This window comes from Channa argus, chromosome 12, assembly GCF_033026475.1.
Source record: "Channa argus isolate prfri chromosome 12, Channa argus male v1.0, whole genome shotgun sequence".
Classification (NCBI taxonomy): Eukaryota; Metazoa; Chordata; class Actinopteri; order Anabantiformes; family Channidae; genus Channa; species Channa argus.
The window spans coordinates 603,433-621,470 of NC_090208.1; the positions used below are offsets into that span (position 1 = coordinate 603,433).

Below are 18,038 nucleotides of genomic sequence, written 5' to 3' on the forward strand. Positions count from 1 at the left end.
ACTCTTTTTAGCTTCCATTTTGTCGCCAGGTCAAATTGACCTGAACAGTAGCTTTGTAATAGAAACATGTAGGAGGGTTACAAATATGTGAACTGAACCATTTTTATTTTATATGTTGATTACACTAATTAAACCAAGCAGGAGAAGTTTCAAAGTGAAAAAATACTTTTAAGTAGTTTTTTTAGATTGTTAACTTTAAAACGTGTCAATTTGAACAGAAGACGTGTTTCAATTTAAATTATCAAATGTTTAAAAATCAATTGCATATAAAACTATTGTAATTTATTTGTAGGTCTTTTCAGTTTACATTAAAAAAAGTTTTAAGATGATCTTTTTGTAATAAACGAGTGACCTATGCTCGTTGAACCATGATCTGTGAACAGTAAAGAACATCATTGAACTAAATATTGATTTAAATGGTTAGTAATGGAGTTAATGATGAGATATAAACAATGTTTTTGGGGACTTTTTGGTTTCTGACACTTTTGTATAATAAATGTGGCCTGGGTCAAATTGACCCGGGAACATCAAGGCTGATCCTCAGAAACGAACATAACAGGAGAGTTAAAGAGAGATTGGAACATTACAGCAGTGCAGAGACCAGTGCTTGAATAAGAACATAAATCAGGAAAATAAGAATTATTAAAAATCAAACACCATCTATAATTGTCCTATTCTGCAATGAGCCAACAGCAAATGCTCCCATTGAATGAGAGACAGTGACGTCATCCTGGCAGAACCAGAGGTGGAGAAGAATCAGTGAAGACCAGTGGAGGAGGGTTGTCCTCAAGTCCAGCTGCTGTCTCTGCTCCAGCCTTCAGTAAGAGTCTGTGTGTAGAGGACAGTTCTACTTTAACAGTGTCCTCACACTGATCAAACACGATGAACAAACTAAAGAACCACACACACCTAACGATTCTGAATGTGGTTCGGTCCTGACGACTGCTCAGACCCTGTTGGTCCTGGTCCCGCTGTCTGAAGGTTCTGGTCTTTAGTCTTAAGACCCAGGTGCTGTTCCAGAAACTTTTTTTTTTTTATTTTACCTTCACTTCTCTCCGGAGACTCTTTCGTCCTCGTCTCTTGTTCTTTTACCAACAAATTGTGGTTAAAAAGTCAAAGTTCCCGTGGGATTTGGAATGTAGAACGTCCACTCGTTAAGCGTGTGCTACTTCCAGACTGTCAGAGACTAGAAATCTGTCTTTGACTGTCTTCAGGTGTGTCCTCAGCTTAATAAGCTACTGTCCTTTTCTCTCCAGGTTAACGGATTAAAATGAATGTGGCTATAAATGAGGAAAGAGAACTTCTGCAGACTGGTTTGTGGAAGAAAAGCTGTCAGGGAGCAGGTTTGTGGAGCTAAACTAGATCGGTGACATTCTACTGATGGGAAAGTAAAGCAGATTCTAAAGGTAATTTCTAAAATCACCATCAAAGGGAACTCACAGTGTTGATGGAAGTAGATGAAGAGGGAGAAGGAGCAGTGAGGGAAACATCAGCATCCTGCAGCTGAAGCTTTGAAAACGTCAGAGGACGACTGGCTTCAATTACCAATCAATAAAAAATGGTCAAACACTTCAATCAATCTGATCACTGAGACTGTTTAAGCACATTATAGTCAAGCTGTTAGAGAAGTTAGTGCTGACCTTTGAACTGGAGCTTTACATCTTTCTGTTTCCATCCCTGCTGTACACGGTGCAAGTGAAGGTGAATTCAGGGGAGAAGTCTGTCCTGCTGCCCTTCATCACCACAGATCAGTGTCTGTCAGTGGAGTGGACGGACATGTTTAACAGGAAGGTCCATGTGTATGACAACATCTCTGACCAGCCTGAAGAACAGCACCTGTTTTCCAGACTTCATCTCTGTTTGACCTCTGTTTCGACTTTTCTCTCCTGGTTTCTATCTGCAGCTGTGACACAGCAACTAACAGACTCAGTACAATAAATGGTCTTTTCATCATTAGATCAGTTGTATGTTTATGTTTTATTAAGTTCGGTGATAATATAACCTTTGTGCTTGCAGTGACACTGCTTACAATATATTATTGCATTTATCCAGCAAACCAAAAACTCCCTGTAATTAAAGCTACAGTCTGTCATGTATTTTTCAAATATCATTTGGCAGATGCCATAGCATCGTACAGTGAAGTGATGCTGATGCCTCCTGTAATGTCATTTGTCCTTTTCACCAGTCAGAGATTCTCAACCATTTCTGCTTGATCTTTGATTTTTGCTCTATAATTTGATAAAGTCTGTATCTGAAGGGCTGTGCAGAGTGTGGTGCAGTGCACCTGTCAGTAGAAAAGCATAGAGAGGAGCAGAGGGGACTGATGTTGAGTCTCTTGCTGCTACAAGCTTAAGCTGGAAGATTAAGCTCCGTGTGAAGGTCGCCAACAATCCTGATCTCTGACCTTTCTTTGGAAACTAGGACCAGTCCTGTATTGTGTTGAACCAGTATGTGACATGCTGGGTGCTGAGCTCAGCAGTGGGCATTTTACACTTGTTGCAGAGCAGCGGTAACATCATTTAACTTAGATATAAACCATTCTGAGAGTCTGCAGCTGTTAGCTAACAGCTAACAACCAGCACTGTTAAACTGAATCTTCATCACTCTATGTTACAGAGGAGTTTACCTGAAACACCTGTTGGTGGATCTACATCTGACTAACCTGCTCTTCAGGTGAGCTGAGCACAATTTTAAACAACTCAACACGTTCGCTTTACCACTCACACATGACACAAACCTATTTTGTCTTTAAACCAGCAACACCCGGTGGAACCACCAGCAGCAGCCAGGACCAACAATGGAACCAGGACACCTGCAAGAACTGTGGGCCACACTGGAGGAGGAGGTTCTGCAGTGGACACAAACACAAACAACAATGTGACCTGAAAATGATCCAACATTAAACTTAATATTTATTTAATGTTTTCAAGATTTAACAACTTTATTGATCCCATTGGGACGTTGTGTTGCCTTGTTACAGCTGCTCTCCTCTGAAAGTAGAAAGAAAGAAAAAGAACATCAACCAAACACTGTTTGTCCATTTGAACCTGTCAGTCTGCCTCCTTTTTATGAGTTGAACAGTTTAATGTCCACTGGGAGAAAGGATCTGCTGTGTTGTTCTGGGGAGAACTGGACTGTGATCAGTCTCCTCTGTGCAGCCAGCACACAGTGGACTGGGTGGGAGGGAGGACTTTGGACAACATTCTCCTCTCAGCCACAACATGCAGAGGGTCCCGCTGATCTGATCTGACACATCACCTATGACCCCAATAATTTTACCAAGATCACCTCCCTTGAGCTGTCTTAAGTCCCTTCAGGATGGATGGCTGCTAAGGTTTTAGATCGTGTCCTTGTGGCACAGTATAATGTGACCTTGTTAAAGTTCTCTGCAGTCACTATTTAAAATCACCCCGAACTCTCCTCCTCGACCCGCTGATGGTCTATGAATGATGGTCTATGAATATAAGCGACTATTTATGAATTTTCAGGGCGTAGATTAGATGTAAAGTGTCCAAAGTCAGGGAGCTGGATGGTCAGGTCCTCCCTGTAAAGGAGGTCAGTTTGAAGGCAGAAAACTCAGATCGTGCTCTGCCAGGGCCCACACACACGTGTTAAAGAGTTTTAAAGGTCTTTGTGTGGTTGAGCTGCTTACTACTATAACCACCATCTTTCAGCTCAGCTCTGTGTTGGACTGTGTCATCTTTGGTTTTTAGCAGAAATCAGTTGTGGTGATTCCTGGGTTTCTTCCTGTTTTCTGTTTTTCACCAAAAGGTTGTTTGTATGTAGAAAACTGAAAGTGACCTTTCTCAGGTTGTACTGAAGCTGGATCAGTAGTAACATCACAACTGTAGTTTTCTGTCTTTATCCAACAAAAGCTGAAGAGACGTCCTGGACTCTGAGGTGAAGTGTCTTCAGTCTGAGCTCTTTAAGTCACCTTGGTCTGACGGACTCTTCCTGATGCAGTGAGTGAGCAGACAGGAGAACTGTGCTGAACTTTCCCCTCAAACTAAACCTGTTTCTGAAGCCTCTGACCTTCAGCAGGAGCAGAACTGCTGTGAGAACAGATACTAGTGATGTGATGCAGTTGTTCTGACAGTTGAGATCATTCAAATGAAGGTTTTATTATTTGCTCTCATGTAGGACGTTTGCCCCCTCAAAGACTGAAAGTGTCCTTGTCTGTCCTCTGGACGTTTATCCTAAAGAGCATCAGTGACCCAGACACAATTGTTTTCATGCTGAGTGGGGAGAAATGGTTTTTTTGTTGCATCCTCCATGTTTCCTCCAAGTCCATCACTGTCCAGACAGTGATGGACTGTTTGTGTCTTGTTCAGGCTGCAGCATTTCTTCATGTGACTCTACACTGTCTTTAAGTTAGTGTGAAGGATTGTTTTGCTGTTTGATTTGAACACCTGTCCCATGTCCATATTTCTGATATCTGCTACTGTCACAGTCCAACTGACATGTGAGTTGGTGTATTTCTGTGTTTTCTCTGTACAAATACACAGTTTTCATAGCTGACAGCTTCAGATTTTAGAAAGATAAACTCATTTTCATCCTATAGTGGCAGCTCATGTTAGTCTGTGGACAAAGTCAAAAAACTCCAATTTAAACCTGTGTCCTCCTGTCCCAGGTGTGTCTGTGCTGCTGCTGTCTGGAAATCAGACACTTACTCTGTCTGTCTGTGTGTCCTCCAGTGTCTCTGAACGTCAGTCCAAACCTTCAGCAGTTCTTCAGTGGAGACTCGGTGTCTCTGAGCTGTGTTGAAGATGGACAGTGAAGAGGACCAGAGGAGGACAGACTGAGCAGTGTGGAGAACATCGTCAGGACGTTGGACTGTTTAAACATTCCTCCTGTGTTCTTGACCTCTTTGCCTCCTACACTGGAGTTTACTGGTGTGAAACCAGTTCAGGACAGAGGAGCGAGCAGGTGGACATCAGTGGACATGGTACAGAAGGTATCGTGTTTCGACTGCATTGCTCTTTGGTCTGATGAGGTCATTTTCTCTGTACAGACATGTGGTCTACACATATACAGACAAAGTCGTGCAGTCAGGTGGTTTTGACGTCCTTGTGTCAGCCAGAACATCCAAACACAGACAGACAGGGAGGACCAATAGTCCACATAGGACCACAGAGTCTGTGTCTCATTGTCCCAAACACAAAGTTTGTTGGCTTTCAGCAGTTTTTCCTGTGTCACTTAGAGCCTCCAGGTTCTGCTCTCAGGCTTTTAAGGCGACTTGTCCGGTAATTCACATAGAAAGGGTGAATTATCCAGCCCATCAGGATGTTCCAGTTCTGAGGAGGTCTGGACTTTGTTTCAAATGTTCTGGACCAGCCACTTCACCAGGTGGTTTTTAGTGGTTTGCATCCAAATCAGCCATTAAAATGTCACGGTTGGACCCAAGAGATGAGACAGTGCGAGTGATTGAAAATAACAAAAGGCTTTTATTGACAGAAAACTTAGAGGCAAACAGAAATCGCTCCTAACAGGACGAGAAACTGGTTCAGAACAGACAAGACTAAGACAAACTAACCATAGGATCAGAACAGGAGGGGAGTTTACTTTATAGAAAACAAAACTACAACAACGCTGACAACAAGAGGGGAACAGAAACAAAGGCTCAGGGATAAATAAGACCGAGAAATCAAAGAATAAAACCTAAATGGTCACACGGGGAAAAACTAGGAGAGTAACAAACTGAATAACAACTCCAAATGAAATAGGGGACGGAGAAAAACATAAGCTACTAAACAAATAAGACACAGATAAACATGAACTTACTAAAACAGGTAACACATGGGGTAAAATAAGGAAACTGACAAAACAGAGATAAACCAAATTAATAAGACACAGATAATCAAAGACTGCTAACAGGAATTTTACCAAACCTCAGACCAAAGGTTACTGATGTCTTAAAATCAAAGGGCTTCTCACTCCTACAAGGATTCTGTCCCTGTCTCTGTACTGAATCCCTGCTCACAAGCAGCTTCTATTCACACTGGGCTCTATGAACTAGTCACAAACACACTGCTGGTTGGTTGGTTGGTGGAGAGAGAGGCTGCTGTCATCTGGGGCATCATCTGATTTTTAACCTCAATCACATCATTTCCCTGTGGCTGCTCACCACCTCCCATTGGTACCAGCTCCTGACCACCCACAAGATTATTTTACTGCCTCAGGAACCAGACTTAAGTCTTTGGATTGACAGTCCTCTACTTTCAACACCTGCCCCCCTCCTCAACCCCATCCTGGAAACTTGTCCCTTAATAAAGTTTATTTTCACTCTTTCATTAGAAAACCTCATTACATTTAGTTGATAAGGACTTTTTAACTCTCTGCATCTTCTCATTTACAACTTAATCATACTAACAAATAATACAAGTTCAGTAACATTTCATCTGTAAGGAAACAAGACATTTGTACCTGAAAGTGTCCTGATCATTGGCCCATTCTTGATTATGGTACAGCTACCTTTAAAAAAAGCTGAACCTTTGAGGGATGGAGGACTTATTGCTCTGACACAACTCCAGATATATTTGAATCCAGTGTCAAGGAGCCAAACTCATGTCAGACGTTCTACTTTGGAATCTGGATCATTCAGTCGTCCGTATTTGAACAATGAGGCCCTGATGTTTGATGATGACCTCTGTCATGTTGTTCCTCAGGTCAAAGAAACAAAGTCACTGTCTCCCTGCATGTGACTGTCTGTGTCCCTGTTGTTTAGATGTAGCTTTTATTCTGGAGATCCCTGCACTTCCTGTGGTGGCAGGAAGTGATGTCACTCTGCGCTGCAGAAACAAAGATGGCCCCACATGAGCAACTTTTTTCCTAAGAACGACAAAGTGACTACAGACAAAGAAGTAAGTGAAGGAGTTCAGAATCAGTAACGTCCAACAGTCTGATGAAGGTCTCTACTCATGTTCTACTGATGCTTCTCAACCGTCTCCTCAGAGCAGGCTGAGGTTCAGAGGTCAGGTCACTGACATCACTTCCTGTTTATATCAACCTGACAATAAACTGATGACTGAAGCAGATTCTCCTCCTACAACCTTCTGATCCACTTCCTCCTGTACACGTCACACCCTGTTTAAACTTTCCAGAAACTCTTCCTCCCCCTCGCCTCCTCCCTCTCTGTCTGTGATCACACTCTTCCTCCACCTGCTGGTTTCTGTCCGTTCTTCATCTCTACATGTGTGATGATGTCCATCTACTACAGCATGAAGACATTTAAACTCAAAGGTCCTTATTGTACAGACTGTGTAGTAAAAGACACTGCAGTACAGTGTGTACATCATATGTATTATGTATTTATTCATCAGAGAAAACACAGATTAATTCATATCACATAATATATCACACACACACATAATAAGTCACTAGATGCAAAGAACAAAACTATATTTAACATCATGTTTAACACTTGTTTCTCCAGTAACATCTGTCGTTGTCCGTCACTTTCTGATATGAACAATCATTGTTGTCACTGTCCACCACTGAACATGAGCTCAGAGCTGCACACTCATAAAACAGAGACACACTGTTATTAACTTATGACTTAATTTACAGTTTTGTAGCTTCACCTGTCATAAAACATCATCACTTAATACCTCAGTGTATTTTGTATTTAAATATAAAGTTAGAATCTGCTGCAGATGTTCTCCAGCTGTTGCTGCAGCTTCACTTCAAACTCACTTGAACACATTAAAAAGACGTGTTTGACATCAAACATGTTTATTCTTGAATAAGCTCATATGATCAAATACTACAGATCATCTTCACTGAAGCTTAAGTGTTTCTGTAACAAAGAGCATTTGAAGATGAGCAGATGCTAAAGCCACAATATTTCCATCAGATGGACACAACATTTCAGAGAGACAACGTCCACAAACAGCAGATCAACCTGAACTGTGTCCAAACAGCTGAAGCTTCACAAACTAAATGTGATGTGTAGAATCAGTTCTGCTGATCCATCAGATCCAAGCTGCAACAAGCTGATACAGAACATTTCTATCCATGATACTGTCACACATGCTGTGTACTGTGTGTTAGAGGTTACATTTCTATTCTACATATGTGAGAGAGAAACACAGAGTGAGACCTCTGTCAGAGTTCAGAGGATCTAAACCAGAGTCACAGAGCTGATCATCAATAATCACCATTCAAAGTGTTTAACTCTGAATCAGACTCATTCAATCCAACCTGCAGTTCATCTTTCAGCCACCAGGTGTCACAAAGCTGCTTTCAGTGACTTTGACTCTGACATTATTCCAGGAGGAACCAGCAGATTGGGTGGAAATAGTTCTTTGTTAAATGGACATGAATTACTTGAAGTTACTAACATAGATCAGAGGAATTGTGTTAAAATACGGCAGCAAGCACAAAAATAATTCCTGTGTTTGTTTTACACACAGGAAAACGTGGTGCAGCTGTGGCAGAGATTTGCATTGATGATAATAATGATAAAGAATTTAGAAAGTAGATGTGTTTGGTGGAGTGTTTGTATAGACTGCATCATGTTCACTGTCACACTGGGACTAATGCTGGATTAGACTGTGTGACATCAGCAGTGCTGTGACATCACACAGGCTCCAGTGTGACCTCAGACGCTGAGAGGATGAATGTGGAACTGTGGCCTGTGCTACACAAACAGAACATGAGTGAACTGGCCTGTATGTTGATGTCAGGTGAACTGATGAAAACCACTTCATGTCCATTAGACAGAGATCAACTAAATCCATTGTGTGATCATCATGTTTATGGGCCAGTTCACAGAAATACTGGGAATCTGCTCTTGTTCAACTCTGATCTCAGTGTAACAGTCACTTTCCTCTTTTACAGAAATAAAACTTTGACCTTTTCAGTTTAATTGTGATTGTGTCTGTTCTGGTTGCTGCAGGTTTTAAATATATTTTTATGTGATAGAACTGAGAGAAGAGCTGGACAGGAAACATGGGAGGGGGCTGGTGGGGGTATGACAGGCAGCTGGACTCAAACCTTTGATAAGTTTAGAAAAGTAGGACCACTGCAGTTTTATAATGATTATTAGTTAGTTAGTCTGGTTATGATTCATTTAACATGTTATTTATATGATTTATAATACAAGTCAAATTGATACATTTTCAGTCAGGAGGAGACAAAATGTCCTCCTGTCTTTGTCCATCATCCAACAGCTCCTTCACTTCTGATCCAGAGTCAGATCAGATCAATAATCAAACATATTGATCCGTCTTCAGAGAGGTTGGTTCAGTGGAGTTGATTCATTGTTTGCTGATGTTTCATTCATCAGCTCAAACCTGCAGAGGAGACAGAAAATTATCTCTGTTCCACTTAAAGGATTTAATGTAACTGATCACAAGCTTTAGAAAGTAAGTGTTTATTTAGTGCTGTGTAACATTTTTAAGATGTTAGGGCCCCGATTAGTTCTTCGATTATTCCAACCCTGCAGCCAGAATCCTAAACAACTGTGTTCAGACAAACACTGATCATGAGTCAGATGAACCTGGATTATGGATTTTCTAATGATCTTATACACTAATAACTGGATCAGTCAGCAGCTCAGAATGACAAATGTTCTACATGCTGATTAAATAATACATAAAGTAAAGTGGGTCAATATCAAGTGGGAAAATAAGCTGTCAATCATCAATCAGTGTTTGTATGAATGTGTGTGACAGATGCTGACATGGTGAAAAAATACATGAATAAACTTCCTGGTTTCTTTACAGAAATAGAATCATATGATACAGTATCTGGATCCATGTGTTGATTTATTTTACCAGAAACTATTTGTATTAACAAATAGAAGATTTAAAAGTAAAAACTTACTCAGCCATCTGAGGAGCTGGACGAGGAATTTTGAACTTTGGTTTCTCTGCAGAAAGAGAAATCAGAGTCAGTCAGATGAACACATTTCTACATCACACAGAGAAAAACATCCTGTAACTACTGATGTGTTTTTCTTATTGTGGTTTATAGAAAATGTGATCAGATGTGGATCAGTGCAGGTTCTGACAGTAGTAAACACATCGGCAATGAAAGAGCTACTGTGAGATATTAATTCATAAAGTCAACAACAATTATGAACAACTTGGTGAAACTTGGATCATTTGATGCAAAGTGTGATAAGTAAGAAAAGTGCTGACAGTGCAGCTTCACATGTATGAAGGTAAAAGCAGTTTGGGAAACTGCTGACTGATTCTCAGCATTTCATCAGCACTTGAAGAAAGCAGTGAGTGACATGAATGAATGGTGTTAATGATGTGGTCTGTTCACAAGTGGTGAAGTGCAGGAGGAGACGGAGCCCAGCTGAGCTGAAGCTTCACTCAGCTTCTGTCCAATCAAAGACAAGAACAGAGCTGCAGCAAAGCCACAATTTCAGCTTGACTCTGTCTCCAGTCACACACAGAAAGAAAAGAGACAAACAGTCCTGATAATAATCACTGCTGGTCTGTGGGGGACACTGCTGTCTCAGACAAGTCAGGATAAATGCTTATTAAAGACATCTAGTGACAGTGGACAGGAGACTGTGGGCAGAGCTGACTTTGGTTTGACAGGTGTTTCAGGAACGACTTTGATTCACCAAGTTGTTCACCTGCTGCAGCTCTGCTGTGTGTGTGGAGACACTTTGTAGAACTTTGTCTGTGAGGACAATATACAAAACTACTAATCACACAATTCTCACCTTCGACACTGAGATAGACTCTTTTCTGTCTCATGATGACTCCCTTATAAAACACCTCACAGACATATTCTCCTTCATCTCTGACTGTTGGATATTTCAGGGTCAGACTGAGGTCTCCAGTTTTCAGCAGGTTAGTCTCTGTTCGACCTCTGTAAAACTGGTCCTGTTCTTCAGTCTGGTCAGACCTGTTATGATACACATGGACTATCGTTGGTCCATGTCTCCACACCACTGTAGTGTCCTCAGGCACCAGGTGCCCTGTGGTCCTGAAGGGCAGCTGGACAGACTCCTCTCCCTCCTCCACCTCCACCCAACAGCCTGAGAGGACAACAAACCACAACATCAGCTGGACAGACAGCAGCAGCAGTTTAGAGGACACAGTTGTAGAAAAAGCTGAAGAACCAGATCAGAACCCACATGTTTCCAGGGGTTAAATGATATTTTTGATATAAATGCACATAAAATAAAGTCTCCATCAACATGTCAGCTGCTGCTTTCAGTGTTTAAATAGCCAAAGTCTGGAGGTGAGAGCAGGTTTGAACAGTCACAGTTCATTAGATCATCATCAACACATGGAGACACAGCAACTAACAGTTTGTAGAACCACAATTTACCAGAACAATGAGCTGTTTCTCTTTGTCTCTTTGACCTTTGACCCAGAAACCTTCCTCTGTGGCTCACACAAGGCTGCAGAGGTCACAAACTGACCTTTGACCTGTGTCTTAGAAACTTAAATCAACCTTCTCTAGATGAACACAGACTGTTCTCCTGGGACATATAAAGACACATGGACACTGAAGCCTTGACTCTCTAAGTGTAAATTATCCAGAGGACCACACTGTGATTCCTTATCAGGATCCCACTCAGGATGAACCCAGGAGACTCTGACATGGATCTGAACACATGAGGAAACGTAATCTGACCTTTGTTCTTCTGTTACATTCTGATGATCAATATGGGGATTAAACCTCATCACTATCATCCTGTCTTCATTCACCATCTGCTCATTGTTTCAGGATGTTTCCTGTGTTAAACACTATTATCCATCACTTTAATCACCTGGATTTATCTCAGTGCTTATTAGATCAATAAATCAGCTGATGTTGCTGTTTGTTCCTTTGGTGACAGAAGTCAGGGGTCACGTATCAGAGCTGATTCATTCATGATGAACTGGTTCTAACACAGTGATCATCTCTTAGAACTGAAAGGTGGTGGTGGTACTGAGCTGGAACTGAAGTCAATCTGGAATAAAAATACCTGTTGCAGCACCAGGTGTTGATGTGACTAATCTGTTGGAACAATTTCTTTCTCACTGTGATTCATTAAGAACTCGATCTTCTTTTGCTGCTGCAGAAAATAAATGATAACACATCTGATGAGCTTCAATATTCACTGTGGCCATTTTTAAACCACCACACAGACACCAAACCAACACTGAACCCTCCCCCCTGAGTCTACAGCCCAGACTCTCACTCGTCATCAACACACCTCTGCTGTTGGCCACAAACCAACCAACCTTGGATGTTGATGTACATCTTCACCCCAAACTGCAGGTTCAAACATCCTGAAACTTTCCATAGGAGCTGACTCTGGTTTCCCTCAGTGCTGAACAAAGTTCAGACTGCCCCCTTTTATCCAAACCATCTTTTTAACCACATCAGCTGCTTAGAGATGTGGTTTTTAGCATCACATGGTTTTTCTAGTCTCTTGTTGACTCAGTCCCAACTTTTGTGAAACATCTTCTTACATCAAATTCAAAATGAAAAAATATTTTTCAAATAACAATCAGATTTCTCAGTGTCAACATTTGATATGTGTCTTTCTGTTCAATTTCGAACTATTAGATGCTTTTTTTTTTTAATTGTAAATGGTGTCTCAACCTTATTGGAAATAAGGATTATTTTATTGTTTGAGGAAAAAGTCATTACAATTAAACTATGCACCACTGACTATTACAGTCATTCAATTAATTAGAGAAACTTATATACATGCATTGATAGTAATAGTACAGGTAATAAATCCACATAAATATAAATTTAGTTAGTAAATCTAAAATCTAAAATATGAATTATAGATCAATGAATGAATATATAAATACATAATGAAACAAATATTAAATATATTAATTAACAAGGAATTGAAAAGAAATAATAACAATATAGAAATTTGACAACTCAACAGCAGTTCATTTAAACACTTGGAACTGACCTTTGACCTTGAGCTCCACTTGTTTCATCATCAGGATCTTTCTCTCCCTGCTGTAGACGGTGCAGGTGTAGGTTCCTCTGTCTCTGTCTGTGGGGTGTTTCAGGGTCAGACTGAGGTCTCCAGGTTTCTGCAGGTTTGTCTTCATCTCTGTTCGTCCTCTATAAAACCTGATCTGTTCTTCAGGCTGATCAGAGCCGTTCTGATACACATGGACCTTCCTGTAGTAAATGTCCATCCACTCCACTCTGACGTCTTCAGGCAGGTGAACTGTGAACTGTTTACAGGGCAGCTGGACAGACTCCACCTCTGAATCCACCTTTGAAACCACCTCCACCACCTCCACCTGACAGCCTGTGAGGACACAAAGCTCAACATCAGCTGTAAGAAACTTTTCTCCTTAGAGTAAATCATCAAACAGCAGCTCAGAGCAGCTGTCACTAATGTTAATTCCAGGATTTAAATTGCTGACAGGACAAATGAAATGAGTTGTTGTGAGGTGTGTTTGCTCCAACAAGACACTGCTGCCTGTTCCAAAGATTGTCTCTGTAACAACTCTAAACACAGTGAGACGTCATTATGTAGTAAAACTATCAGCTGATGCTGCATCACTTTCAGAATCTTTAGCTTTAAATGTTCACATCATGTCAATAAATCAAAAATCAGGACCCTCAGTAAACTATTTGAAGCACGGAGCCAAAGTCAGTTCATATGGAATTAGAAACAAAGAGCATTGGACAACTTCCACTGAGCATCTTTGGCTCAAATACTTGATAAACTCAGACTAAATACATCAAATACTGTAGTTCTCTGTTCAACTACAGATTCTGACACAACTGCACCTTCCAACAACAGCAGATCTCATCATTACTAGATGAGAATCCTCATGTTACCTTGAAATGTCCTCATAACAGAAAACTGCTAACTACGTATATTTGAGTCCAGGACAATGTTTTCAGAGCAGTGCAGTCGCAGACATTATTGAGCTGTGACTTCATTTAGTCACAGTATGAAGTGCATCCACTTTATTAATAGAAACATAGTTTCTTATGGCTGCATACATAGATATACAGCCTGGATCCTGGACCATTGTTTTTACTTCATTTTAACAGCACTGGAATTCCAACACCCTGCCAGAGAACTTTAAGTCCTGTATATTGTCTTTGTACTATTGACAGTCAACAACAGATTTCAAATAATTTGCAAATCATTGCACTTTTATTTTACAGTTTACATAGTTTCCCAACTTTTCTGGTTGTACTTTTACTAGGTACTCGATCTGGATCTAACTGCACTTCCAATGGAAAGGGTATTGGGCAATGCTGCATTCAGTCAGATCAATTCAAGTTGTTATCCAAAGTAAGACCCCCATCAGAAGAGGGATTCTATCCATGCTGAGCTGAGTGTATGATCCACTGGGAATACTTGGGCCTGTGAATTTATGTGCCAGGAAAATTATGCAGGAGCTCTGCAGGATGACCTTGTAAATGGGATGAGACCTTAACATCTTGCCCAAAGGTGGTCTTATTGGGTACAAAGTCTAGAGCAGTTAAGTGACTTTGGAACTAATAGTTGTTTCAAGCCAGAAAACTTTGGTCAGACTGTGTCTGCTCAACTGCATAATTTTGCAGATGCTAGTGAGGAAAGTATACACACAGTAACATATTTGGTCCAGCAGTAATCAAGCTCCCAGCGCCATTGTGTTGGGAAAGGCAAGAGTTCACCCAAGGTTTCGGATATTTGTAGCTAATAGTGTGTCAGCCATTCTGCAGACCTCAACAGTCTCACAGTGACACTACATAAACTCTCAGCTGAATCCTGCAGACTGTGCATCAGAACGTGATCGCTTTTCTGCAAAACAAACTGGAAATTTGAAAAAGACTTCTCACACAGTCCGTTAAGAAAAGGCCGAAAAATCCAGAGCAGCTCCAAGATCTTTAAACAGCAGATCCTGAGGTGAAAAGAAATTTCACAGTGAATGTTCTCACAGCTGAAGAAAGCACAGATACACTGCAAAGGTTGACATAGTACTACTCATCATGGACACAGCTAAAAAGGGCTGAAGCATGGCTCCTCAGATTAAAGGATACACTTCTAACTTTGTCCAGAAAGAGAAAGGAGCTATCGGAAAGTATGGTCCAAAATGAAGCAATGTCTTCAGCTTCAAAGAAAAATGCTGAACTACAAACCAAGAAAGAAAAATCTAACTGTGGATGAGCTTCAGGAAGCAGAGGTGGAAATAATTCATCACTGCCAGCTGAAGAATTTTCAGGAGGAAATTTCGGCTCTGCTAAAAAAGCAACCAGTGAAACTAGAGCAACCACATACATAAACTTAATCCAGTGCTTCAGGATGGAATTCTTCGTGTAGGTGGTAGTCAGAGGAATCCAAGCACCCTGCTATTTTGGCTAACGATCATTGAGTATCACAGCTCATATTGCAGGACATCCATGAACAGGTAGGCCATTGTGGTCGCAACCACTTTATGTCAGAGATACTGGATTCCAAATGCAATCTCAGCAATCAGAAAGATTCTATCTAGATGTCGAGCCTATTGAAGATACATGGAGCAACCAGGTGGCAACAAATGGCAGATCTCCCACTTAAGAGTATTACCTGATGAACCACCATTTACTAGAACAGGTGTTGATTGCTTTGGTCCCCTTATTATTACAAGAGGAAGAACAACTGCAAAAAGATATGGTGTAATATTTACATGTCTGGCTACTCGAGCTGTCCATATAGAGGTGGCAGCATCATTGGACATGGATTAATTCATTAATGCACTTCAACGCTTTACTGCAAGAAGAGGTCAAGTTTTAGATATACGCTCAGATAATGGAACAAACTTTGTTGGTGCCGAGAGAAAGCTCAAAAGGACTCCTGAAGAATAGAACACATCCAAAATAGAAAATACGCTGACTCAGCGTGGCATCAAGTGGATGTTTAATCCTCCATCTGCTTCTCACTATGGAGGGTTTGGCGTTTAATTTGTTCCATTAGGAAAATACTCAGACCTACACTGAAAGATCAATGTTTGGATGAAGAGGGTCTGCAGACATTACTCTGTGAAGCTGAGGCCAATAACTACACCTTCCAACGATCCAAATGACTTGGAGGCATTGATGCTAAATCATCTTCTTCTCTTAAGAACCCAACCATCTATGCCTCTGGGAATTTTCCTGAAAGATGATCTTCATGCCTGCTGTAGGTGGTTGGGAAAATCATCTATACAATGGAAGATGAACATTGTTTAGTCCACCAGGTTTGCATCAAGACAAAGATCAATGAGTTTGATGAACCCATAACTAAGGTCTGTCTACTCCAAGAATCAGAATGAGACAGTGGTAAAGACTGATCTGCTACAGTGTGTTGTGTTGGTGTGTTGGTGACACTAGAAGAAAGAAGAGAGAACAACATAGGAGATCAGTCACGATGTTTACATCGTTGTTTCTTTTCTAATATTGAAGCATAATTAAGCTGCCTTTAAAGTTTACCTTTTAAGATTATTTAACCAGTTGTCAAGGAAACAATTTATTTAGAAAGTTTGTTACATGAGAAGCAGTTCAGTGTCTCCAAGAGTGTACACAGTAACTGGAGCAAAGAAGTGTGTGTGTCTGTGGAAACAAACTGTTTCTTACCTTGTTCAGTGGAATTGATTTGTGAACATGTTTGTGAAACTACTGTTCTTAAACGTGTACTGTAGAATTACTCTGTTATCGGCTCAGTTGAGAAACATGGAATTCAATAAATGTCCAGTGTTCATCATTCAATGATCTCTGGAGTGGACAAGTGTTGGACCACTGGATACGAGTAAGATCAACTCTACACGTGTATTAACAGTAGAACTGTGAATCAGTTAAAACCATTAAACATTTTTTTAACTGAACCTTTTATTGTGGTTAATTACGAATAATTGAACCCAAATTTGGACCTGACCTGATTTAGATCATCTAGTTCCGATGACAAGTCAGAGGAAATATTGATGTATTAAGGAGAATATGTAGGAAATGGTCCCCTGGACGTAGTAGTGAGTCTAGTTGAACCGTGTGTTTTTGCTCACTCCCTTTACTCTTATGTGTTTGGAATCATTTTCTGTGGTTTTGGATCATGTTACTAAACCTTTTTACCACCACAACTTCTCTTTCCATCTCCTCACTTGGGTCCTAGATATACAAACCACTCACATTATCAATATGAATATTGATAACTCCTGTTGCTACACATGGACATGTTCTCCAGAACACAGTGAGCTCTGATGATAAACTATGTTAAACTAACATTGTTAAAGTGATGCTCTCACATTTCTGTCAGCTGATACTTGGCTTAGTGACCCATGTAAAGTTTGGAGGCTGCATCAGCCGACATGGTTTTAATCACTAACTTGTACAAATGGACTTTTTAAATGCTGGAGGACATTTGCTGTGTTACCCTGTGTGGTCATGTTAGCACAGCACCAGTTCTTGTCGTCCATCTTTTCATTTCAAACTAAAATGTGAGGTTTTTTCTTAGTGTGGCCTCTTGTTGACATCAGCACCTGCTTCACTGAGGTCATTAAGGTTCATTCAGAACAAACAGAAGCAGTGAAACAGTTTCTAGATTGATGAAAAACATACAGTCAACAACTCTATGAAGAAAATAGACCAAACAACCAATTCAGACGTCTCACCTTTGACCCTGAGATTAATGTTTGTCTGTCTCTTGATGACTCCATTATAAAAGACTTGACAGACATATGTCCCTGTGTCTCTGTCTGTGGGGTATTTCAGGGTCAGACTGAGGTCTCCAGATTTCAGCAGGTCTTTCTTCATCTCAGTTCGTCCTCTGTAAAACTCATCCTGTTCTTCAGGCTGATCAGAGCCCTTATGATACACATGAACTATCATCACTGGTTCAAATCTCCACACCACTGTAGCGTCCTCAGGCAGGTCACCAATGGTCCTGAAGGGCAGGTGGACAGACTCCACTCCCTCCTCCACGTCCACCTGACAGTCTGAGAGGACAACAAATCACAACATCAGCTGGACAGACAGCAGCAGCAGTTTAGAGGACACAGTTGTAGAGAAAGCTGAAGGACAGAACCAGATCAGAGCAGAAGGTAACAGGAGACAGAAATCTAGAAACTAAAAGCAGCTTTTGATCAGAGTCTTGA

The 18,038-nt window shown here is 40.8% G+C and overlaps 2 protein-coding genes across 2 annotated transcripts in view; one reads left to right on the forward strand and one right to left on the reverse strand.

Annotated features, from left to right (window-relative positions):
- The window catches only part of LOC137137365 (uncharacterized), a 113,010-nt gene that overhangs the window by 14,189 nt on the left and 80,783 nt on the right, over positions 1 to 18,038 (forward strand). The window lies entirely within an intron of this gene.
- Positions 5,425 to 18,038, reverse strand: part of LOC137137359 (uncharacterized) — a 40,344-nt gene continuing 27,730 nt past the window's right edge. The window contains exons 8-12 of the mRNA XM_067523534.1: positions 17,556 to 17,879; positions 12,890 to 13,240; positions 10,682 to 10,999; positions 9,826 to 9,871; positions 5,425 to 9,293 (exon numbers count right to left, since the gene is read on the reverse strand). Of these exons, the coding sequence (XP_067379635.1) occupies positions 9,230 to 9,293; positions 9,826 to 9,871; positions 10,682 to 10,999; positions 12,890 to 13,240; positions 17,556 to 17,879 (1,103 nt within the window). The 3' untranslated portion in view covers positions 5,425 to 9,229. The remainder of the gene's footprint in view (positions 9,294 to 9,825; positions 9,872 to 10,681; positions 11,000 to 12,889; positions 13,241 to 17,555; positions 17,880 to 18,038) is intronic.